Source organism: Lathyrus oleraceus, chromosome 2 (genome assembly GCF_024323335.1).
Source record: "Lathyrus oleraceus cultivar Zhongwan6 chromosome 2, CAAS_Psat_ZW6_1.0, whole genome shotgun sequence".
Taxonomy (NCBI): domain Eukaryota; kingdom Viridiplantae; phylum Streptophyta; class Magnoliopsida; order Fabales; family Fabaceae; genus Lathyrus; species Lathyrus oleraceus.
The window spans coordinates 272,718,431-272,729,236 of NC_066580.1; the positions used below are offsets into that span (position 1 = coordinate 272,718,431).

At 39.3% G+C, this 10,806-nt stretch overlaps 1 protein-coding gene across 1 annotated transcript; it reads right to left on the reverse strand.

Moving 5' to 3' along the window:
• Nucleotides 1-264: 264 nt before the first annotated feature.
• On the reverse strand, nt 265-933 carry LOC127122867 (uncharacterized). Its single transcript, XM_051053143.1, has one exon. The coding sequence runs from the start codon at nt 931-933 to the stop codon at nt 265-267; it is 669 nt and encodes a 222-aa protein (XP_050909100.1).
• Between the last annotated feature and the right edge of the window lie 9,873 nt (nt 934-10,806).

The window sequence follows — 10,806 nt, forward strand, 5'->3', positions numbered from 1 at the left end:
AGCGTGCAAACTAGAGGCAGAGCTCACGACTCTTTGGTCAAAACAATCTCTATGTGAGAAACGTCTAGAGCTTTAGAAGACAAAATACCTCCATATGAAGAATCATCTCCCATTTTAACTTTGGTCTCCTTATCATCATTTATTTTTTAATGACTTTTGGTTTTACTTGTATTGATTATTAGCCCTTTGGGCCCTTGTAACAAATTCCAGCCATATTGGCAATATTTTACATTACCATGTTAGCTTCACCTTATTTTAATGCAATTACTCATTTATTATTTTTATCTCTTGGAGCGTTGGCTTATATTTTTTCAAATATTTTCCATTCACTCTTAAGATTCTTTTGTCTTTACTAAGTTCTTCGATCTCATAAGCACCGTTAGAGAAAACTTGCAAAATTTGAAAAGGGCCTTCCCATTTGGGAGACCATTTCCCTAAGGCCATATCCTTTCGATCCATTGGAAGGATAACTTTCCAAACCAAATCTTCAGGCGAAAATGTCTTAACTTTAACCTTCTTATTATAAGAGTTATCTACTCTCTTCTTCTGCCTTTTCAATAATTCCAAGGCATTTAGTCTTTCTTCATCTAGATCGACTAACTCATCTAACATCATGTTCCAATAAGATTCTGATGGAATTTCATGATGCCTCTGAATCCTTGTTGATTGTAGGTAAATTTCTACTAGTAAAACTGCATCATGACCAAAGGTCAGTCGAAATGGGGTCAAACTAGTGGCTTCCTTGGGAGAGGTTCGGCATGCCCACAAAACCTGATCTAAAGTTTTGTGCCAATTTCTAGGTTTCTTCCCTACATGTTTCTTGATCAAAACAATTACCACCTTATTTGCTGCTTCGACCTGACCATTAGCCTGGGCGTAATATGGCGTAGACGTTAACAATATGAAATCCATTTCCTTAGCAAATTCTTGCATCTTTCGACCAGTAAATACTTATCCTTGATCCGTTGTAACGGTCTTTGGGATCCCAAATCTGTAAATGATGTGTTTCTGGGTAAATTCAAACACATCTTCTTGGCCTACATTTGGCAAAGGTATAACTTCAATCCATTTTGTAATATAATCAATGCCAACCAAGATATACCTCTGATTCTTAGATGATGGTGTAAGACCCCAATTTTGTCCCTAAGATCCCTCATGGCATCATATCATAGCATTGCATTGCCTTAAGGATCATTGAACACCTTGCTTCCTTCCCTATGGGTGGGATCTTTCTTGAGAGTGGTTCTTGATCACCAAGCATTGCTTGCATTTGTGTATCATTTCTTTTCTTTTAATCACTAACCAAAATGTACAAAAATATGTCATTAACCTTTGTTACTTGCAGCTTAAGCAGTCAACAGGTCAAGGCAATCAAGTGAATCCTATGAGCAAGAGATAAGGTTTTCATTGAGATGTGGATCATGTGATCATTATTTTGAGCTTATATGAGCTAGAGGTTCATTTTGAAGCCAATTCCCCAGGTGGTTGAGGCCCAAGTTCATCAGAACAATTTCAGGTCATCTAAGGACCAGTGCTAGTCAACTGAAAAGTCAACTGTGATTTTTTTAGTGTGGGAATTGAGTTTCTTCATCTCATTCATATTCCAACAATGCTTATTCATCATGTTAAACATCAACATTGGAGAATTTGAAGCCAGTACAAAAGTTTCCAAAAATGGAAAGTGACATGTAATTTCAAGTTTCCAAAAATGGAAAGTTTTTGGTCCAACTTCAACTCAACTTTCCAACATCAAATAAGCTTCAAATGAATTTTTGTCCAACATGAAAGTTGAAGATCTCTCTCTCCCATTTCCAAAAAGTCCAAGATCATGAGCATCTGATGAATGGTTGAAGAGATATTGTCCAATCATTGCCAAGTGTGCTTGAAACTTCAAAAGGCCATAACTTTTGATTCATAACTCCAAATTGAGTGGCTCTTCTTGCATAATTCTTCTCATGACATGAAATTTCCAAATCATTCATCACATTGCTTGAATTTGCATCACATGATCATTTGCTATTCCATGCCTATTTTGGAGGGAAATTTGAAAATTTAAAATTGGGGTATTGTATGCACTATTTTCCATTGCCATTGTGTTAAGAAAATGATTTTGAGTGAATTTAACCATGCACATGGTACTGTTCACGTGAGAATACTCCATGCACCACCAATTTTCAAATTTTTTGCCATACACCTTATCTCACTTAATCTTGCTAAACTATGCTTAATTTTAATTACGATGAGATTAATACAGAGTATATAAACTAAATCCTAACAGAATTTAAAGGATTCACCATTTTTAGATCTAGTTTTCATCTTACACCAAATTTTTCTCTCAATTGAAATTTCATTTTCTTCCACATAGCAACTGGTTTTTATTGAAGAATCATGATCAGTGAGCTTGATTGAGTGTGAATCCAACTTTTGTTTGAGGAATTCGAGCCATAATCCAGCACTTGAATCTCAAGAACACAAACATGGAAGTGGTGAATTGAGCTAGATCCAAGCATCTTCAAGATTCAATTATTGCACAAAGCTTCAAGATATTACTTCAGGAGTAAATCTGCAGCTTACAAAGCCTTGAATCTTGCGTTTTCAAGAACTGCTCTTCAAGAGGTACTTTAGCCGCTTTAACTCATTATTTGAGTTGTTTTGCTTTGCTTGTGGTTGGCATACCACTTAGGTAAATTCCTATTCTCCATGTAGTCTGGAAGACCTGCTGTTATTGGCAGGCACCTGTCTGAAGCCCTCCTTAAGAGGCCATGTTCTTGATTGTTTATAGTTGTGCCAAGCAGGTTAAGTCCTCTTAAGAGGCAATTGGCAGATAGAAGGGATGTGCAATCCATCCCCTGCTATTCAGTTGAGTCTTTCATATTGCTCGCACCATGTGTTGATGCATTTTGAATAAAAACCCAAAATCTTGTATATAGAGTCAGTCATTGTGGAATAGAGTTCCTCATTCTGGACTCCCACACCTTCTTTGATTCAAGCTCACCCCGGCCAGGGTTAAGAGCTGTGAGGCATAACCCTCATCTCCATTTCATCTGCTCACCCTAACTCTCAATGTTAGAGGTTAAGATCCTGACCACCCATTCCAGTATTTGGCTTGTTTGTCAAGGTCGATATGACCCCTTGACTAAAGCCCAACCTTGCTTGAGCCCCTTGCTTGTGTATAGTGTGTGATAATTGAATGTTTGTTTGCTGGTTTGTCCATCTGTGCATAATTGTTTGTGTGTGCCTCTATGCATTGTTTTCATCTTTGAGCATTAATTGTATATCATTTCATGATCATTGTTCATACTTTGTGACATTTTGTTTTGTCCATTGAGGAGTCAATTGTAAGTCCAGCTATTGGCATTTGTTTCGTGTGATCTGGTAGGAGTTGGAACTAAGACCATTGATTGGCATTCCATTTCCTTGGAGTCGAGTGTAAGACCATTTATTGGCAACTTGTTTCCTCTTGCTTATTGCATTTGTTTTCTTTGCTTTGTGAGGCTAGTGTAAGTCCATTGATTGACATCTGGTTTCCATCTTTGTTTTGTGGAGGTGGACATAAGAGCATTGATTGGCACTCCATTTTCTATTTTGTTTCTTGTTGTGGAGTCGGATATAAGACCATTTATTGGCTATCCGTTTCCTGTGATCATTTTGTGGAGTCAGGTGTAAGACCATTGATTGGCTATCTGTTTCCTATCTTATTTTCCTTTGTGGAGTTAGATGTAAGACCATTGATTGGCTATCTATTTCCTATGTTGCTTTGTGGAGTTGGATCTAAGACCATTGATTGGCAATCCATTTCCAGCTTTTGTTTTCTCCTTCGAACCTTGCTAATTTACTTTGCTTTGTGCTTGTTGCCTAATTCCAAAGGAACCACTTGGATCATCTACATATGATCTCAAGAGAGGAATTCCTAAGAAGTTTTGCTTCCTCACCATCCCACCTTTTATTTCTTTAAACCTCCATTTGCATGTTAACTCAAACCAAAATTTGTGCAAACATTTTCACCTGTTTTCAAAACTAGAAACCTAGGCCTTAAGTCTCTAATTTTCAAACTTCATTTTCACAATACTTCTTCTGAATTGAATCTAATGTCAACTTTGACTTCATTTTGTGAATAATTCTAATTGATTAATTTCACTCACTCATTTGCTTTTTGTGGCCCTTGTCCACTTCTTGATAAGTTTTCATACATTAGTGTCGCATCGCGCGAAAAACCGGCGGGAAAAGAATGAAACAACAGAGCCGCCACCGTGCGTTATTTATCCCAAAAGAGGGAAAGGAAACGCTCGAAGTAAACCTAGGAAAAGAACATGGTCTCGCGACCAAAGAGGAATGGGTTCGGGAGTCGGTTATGCGAAGGGAAGGTGTTAGGCACCCTACGCATCCGTAGTACTCTACGGGATCCACGCACAAAAGGAAGGAAAATGGTTGCTAAAACACTGCTCAAACACACACACACTGGCTGAAAGAGACAAAAGAAACTGACTGAAACTGACTCGGCAGGATATCGCATCCTGGGCCTACTTAGTCTATCAGGCATAGACATCAGAGTCGAAGTAGTTCGGACTGGGGAAACGACACATGCTCGCTAGGATGTCGCATCCTATGCATACGTATCTTCTCGGACGAGAGAAGAATCAGAGCATTCGTAGCTCGGCTGACAAGCACACAAACAAACAAGACACAGGCAAACGTGGAGCCTGAATGCCAATCGTTGGACTTACATCAGCATCCGAACCTAAACACACACAGGAAACCAACTGCCAATCGCTGGACTTATGTCGGACTCCAACCAGAACACACACAAGGGTGGTTAAGACACAAAGGGTTGAAAAAGAAAAAGGGCGACAAATTGCTAAGGAGTCAAGCACTCGAGCCTAGCAACTGTCAAACAACTCACACAAAAGAAAAGAAAAGGCGCCCGGAGGGATCAGCTCAATCTCCTGCCTACATACTTCATCTGGTATGAAGATCAGGGCGATGTAGTTCCCCTACGCAGGGAAAAAGGATCTAGCCTAACCAGATAACCGAGGGAGACACAACTCTAGGGAGACTACGACTCGAGCCTAGATGTTGTCATGCAAAAGTCAACCCTAAGTCAAGGTTTCTAGCTAAATGGCACACGGGCCAACCTATCCTAGACAAGGCTCGCACAGGAAGCAAGGGTCTCGATTGCAACAAGGGCAAGAGAAGAGGAAAGTCTCGATCGCAACGAGGGCGAGAGAAAAGATCGCAACGAGGGCGAAAGCAAACAAGGATTAGCTGTTAGTCGTTAGTCAAACTCGGCAAGACATCGCGTCTCGTGCCTACGTATCTCACCTGATCATGAGAATCAGAGTTGCCGTAGTTCGGCCGAACAACTCTAAGTATGGCTCACACAAGGGTTAAGCCACACAACCTACCTTGCACAAGGGCAAGTCAACTAAACCTACAGAGGCAAAGCAAACAGGCAAACACAAACACATACAGCATGAAATAAACACACCAACAAGGAGGCTCAAACATCAAAGGTTAGGCACTAGGGCCAACTGGAATAGGGTGAGTGTGCTCTTAACCTTGCCATTGAGAGGCTAAGGTGAAGCAGATGAATAGGAGACGAGGGGTGTGCCTCATTGCTTCTATCCCTAATCAGGGAGAGCATCAAATAATAGAAAGTGGGGGAGTTCAGAAGGATGGAACTCTCTCCCCATTATTGACTCGATAGATCTTGGGCTTTTATCTCAGTGCTTCAACCATGTAATGGGAGCAATGAGATGACTCACTGAATAGTGGGGGATAGGCTACTTATCCCTACCTTCCACCAATTGCCTTACTTGAAGGACTTTTCCTGCTTGGGACAATTTTAAACAAACACAGGCATTGCCTCTTAAGGAGGACTTCAGACAGTTTGCCCGGTCAAATAACAGACCGGGTCTCCAGACTACATGTAGTAAAAGAGATTATACCTCAAGCAAGTTGCTAAAAAGCAAAGCAAATCAAGTTCAGAGAACTTAAGCAACTAAAGTACCTGCAAAAGTCGAACAGATCAGTTCACAGTTCCACAGTTAAAACTAAAGGAAATGGATGAACAGTCAACCACAGAAGGTCAACTGTGCAAAGCAAAACTCAAGTTACATGAGTCACCTACAAAACAAAAGGTTAGCACAATATAGACAAACAAACATCAATCAAATTGGTATGATCTTGGAAGCACTATGCTCAACCTGAAACAGATGAACTCAACATAAGTCCAAAGGACCACTAGGGCTAGCCTAGGGTCAAAGATGAAAGAAAAAGTCAAGGCAGCAAGGAAAAATCAACTCAAAGTCAAAGTCAACCAATTAGAAAGCAATCACAATTGGGCCCACAATCATATCATGCATCATGGTCATTTCATATGCAAAAGGAGGCAAAGCATGGCAAGAGAAGCATACAAAAGTCAACAGCAAAGACTTCATTCAAAAGTCAACTCAAACAATCTCAAAAATTATGAAATAAATCACACTCAATCCTAACATCTAACATGGTAAGCATGTAAAATTTCATGGCATTTGGATGAGAGGAAGGCAGTCAAGCAAAATCATGAAGTCAAACCAAATTCAAGTAAGCATGGTGAAAGTCAACAAACATGGGTCAACTTCAAAAAATCATATCAAATTGAAAACAGATGAGAAATGAATGAGATTAACACCAATGCAAAGCTTGAGATGTCTAGTTATCACACATGAAATTTCATGATCATACAATATGTTATGAGAATTTCCCAAAAGGTTTGGCAATGTGTAGCACAAAAAGTCAACAAATGACTAAGCATGGAAGAAAATTCACAATCAAATGGAAAACAGCAAGATTAATTCCAAGAAAATTCCTACACAAACTAGACATGTGAAGGATCATTCATGCAAAATTTGGGTTCAATTGGATGTAGGGAAGCATGTGAACAAAATTAGGGAAGATGCATGATCATGGTATAGCAACAAATGTAACACATGACTTCAAAATATCATAACCAGCAAACCACAAATGGGAAATCCACAAACTTTATACCAAAATGAAGGTCAATGTGTATATTTTCATCACAAAAAATTTCAAGCTTATTGGATGCAACATCAATATTTCACAATTGAAATGGCCAAGGGTATCATTTATGCACACATGTTGGGAAAATAATTACCATAAAAAATCCAGCCAATGGAAAAATCATTAAAAATCATCATAAAACAAAGGACACATTCATGATCATGAGGAAAAAATTTCACAATTTTCGGAATAAAAATGAATGAGAAATTGATTTTTGAAGATGGAGAAATAATTGGAACAAGTATGAACAAACAACATGGCAATAGGGTCAAAGCAATAGTCAACCGTGGCAGTCTTGTAATATTGGGCGCCACTTAACCAAACTGCAGCGTTTTGGGGGCGCTGAGGAAATGTTCCTATTGGCTACTAGCCAATGGAACAGTGGAACGACCAATAAAGCTTCAGAATTCTGGGTTTTCAAAACCCTTAGGGTTTTAACAGCAAGGCAATGTATACATCTTCATGTAATCACCAAAAACAAACATTCAGCAAACTCAATCAAACAGCATGGCATTAGTGTTCCAACAACATCATTCAGCAACATACAACAATCCAAACTTCATGCCAATTCTAGGAATTTCATGTTCATGCAGCTAGAGTTTTAACAATGGCAAGGCATTCATGTAATGTCCATACAGCAACCAAACAACAGCATACCAAATGCAATTCATGAAGGTTTTCTGTGCAGAGTTCATAGGATCTCAAACAGCAGGGCATTAACATCATCGTGCATCAACATCCAAATATGAATCAATGAACAAACCTCAATAATTAAGCCTGGCCATTAAACATCAGTACTAAACAACAGTAGTTAACAAACAAACAAAACACATCACATGGAATTTCTGGGCAGAGCTCATGCATTTAGGGTTTCAAACGGCAACAGCATTCATTCCTCATCATTCATCATTAAATCAACAACACATGAACAGCAACAACTAATCATGGCAATGATGCAACAAACCAATACACATTCAGACAAAATTCCTGGGCATACTCATTACAACAGCAGCAGGGCATACAATTCCTCATCCAATGTTCATCATCATATCGAAATCAAACAAACAACATGGAAACCACAAAGGCAACACACTCATGATGCTCATATAACAAACAGCACCCAACATACATGAGCTAGATTCTAGAAACAACAATGGCTAGGGTTTATCATAGTGCAGCATGATCTTCATCACCTTCATGCAGCTCAGAAAATCGACATGCCCAGAATTAAAAATTAAACACTCTAATAGCATCATTAAGCATCAGGCAACAAGAATGTGGTATCAATCATCATTAACTCGAGCACATAGCAAAGAAATCCACACAAATGAGTTTGAGCATAGAACTTCAAAACCATATTTCTCTCAACACAGTGGATCATTTTGAATGATTTAAAGTTCATTGGCATCAGCAAGTCAAAGGCTACACATGGCATAGCATGGATAAGAGAAAATAGAGGGTCGAAAAACTTACTTGGTTTGAAGAATTCAATGGAACAGTAGTCATTTGATGGTTTGAAGCTGAAACAGAAGGAAATGGTGCTAGGTAATGAATGTCCCTTGAGTTTGTTTGGCTCAATCTTGCTTGGAATCAACTAAATCGTGATATGCCATTGTTGGTGGTTGGTGAAAACAGAATGAAGAAATGCAGTTACAGCAAGGATTTGAGGCTGCAAACAACTTCCAAATGGTGCTTGGATGATGAAGGAATGAAGGTTACTCAAGGGTTTTTGAAGGGTTTGCGCAGAATTTGTGGTTTTGCAAAAATGCAAGATGAGAGTGAGAGTGTATTTTTGTTAGTAGGCTGCAGCTTCTTAGGGTTTGTTTGTGACAGAAAATCACCTTATATTGTCTGTTTAGGGTCCTTTAAGTGAGTGCTAAACTGGTTTAGTGTAAATGAAGCAAATTGCATTTTTGCTAAGTTGGAAACAAGTGAACAAGGGAGGTGTGTGTGCACGAGTTGGGCCTGCTACAGGCTGCAAAATGACTTACCAATTGCTGTTTGTGGTCTGCCTTTGCATGCTGTACTTGTTTTACTTTTATCAAACCATTTTGCTAAAATTGTCAAGATTGCACTTTGGTCCAAAATGAGGTATGGTAATGGTATGAACATGAAATGATGCTTGGAACATGTCACAAATATGGTATAAAGTGGATCCCAATTGGTTAATTGTGCAAAAAGTCCATAGATCAAAAAGTCAACTTTGAGTCAAACTTTGATTTTTAAAGGAATAGGTCCAAAAATGCCATTTTGATTGGCAAGGTTTTAGGTCATGAAGTTTATATTTTTGGAAAGACGATGAAAAATGTGGTTTGTAGGAAAAAACCCCACCAAATTTGGCCTTATGGTTTGAGAGATATGCCCCTTTGAAGTTCAAGATTTGGTGAAAATGATTGGATCATATCTTGACAACCACACATGGGATTTGAGAGTTCTTGGACTTTTTGAAAATGGGAGAACAAGATCTTCAACTTTCATGTTGGGAAAAAATTCATTTGAAGCTTGTATCATGATGCAAGTTGAGGATCAAGAAGTTTCTATTTTTGGCAGTTGAAATTACAGGTCCAGTTTCTATTTTGGGAAATTTTCGGATTTGCTTCAAATTCTTCCATGATGTTGATTGCCATGACATATGAGGCCTATTAGGACATGAATAAGCTCCTTCAAACCATTTCCATCCATCAAATCCAAAGAATCAACCACAGTTGACCAACTTTGACTTTCCTAGGGTTTTGGATGATTGGACCACTTCTGATGAATTCTAAACCCTAATTCCTTGAGACCTTGACTTCCAATGATGTCCCAAGTTATATGAGCTCTTGATTATTGATCATGGTGCCCAAATTCTGCAAGAATGGCCACCATCCACTGCTTTGACTGACTGTCGACTGTTTAGGGTTTTCTGCCTGCCTGTGCATTGACTGTTGACCTCTGAGCCTTCAACCCTTGACTTGAACACTTCAAAAAGACCCCCAAGGCATGTGAACTTGATGGGCAAACCCTAGGGCCTTGATTCCTTGAGAAACATCTTTGCTTGATTGGTGGACTGATCTCCTGATCAGTTTGACCTAATTCTTGCTTGCTTGCTCTTGAGGCAACTGGGGACAATGCAAATGCTATGCAATGGATTATGATATGCTATGACCTAATATGAGATGGTATGCACAATGATAGGTGCAAATTTGAGGTGCTACAGCTGCCCCTATTCAATCAGCTGGGAACCCGAACGGATGATAGCAATGGCTGTCAGACTTTCAGGGTAGACAGGGATTGAATACCAAAGAACCGTAGAAATTTGCACCGACTGGATATAATACAAGAATGCCTGTCAGGATCGGCAAAGAAACAGTTTGGAGAGAAAAATCCGTCTGGAACGGAAAAGAAATCGGCCTGAATACCGAAACAGAAACGTCGACCTGGATACCAAAATAAATGGCAACACAGGGATAACCAATGCCTGAGCGTCGTAAGTACATCGACCTGATCGTCGGAAACTTCTTCGGTCTGAATACCGGAAAAAACAAGTGCATCAACCTGATCGTCGGAAACTTCTTCGGTCTGAATACCCGGAAAAACAAGTGCATCAACCTGATCGTCGGGAACTTCTTCGGTCTGAATACCGGAAAAAACAAGTGCATCAACCTGATCGTCGGAAACTTCTTCGGTCTGAATACCGGGAAAAACAAGTGCATCAACCTGATCGTCGGAAACTTCTTCGGTCTGAATACCGGGAAAAACAAGTGCATC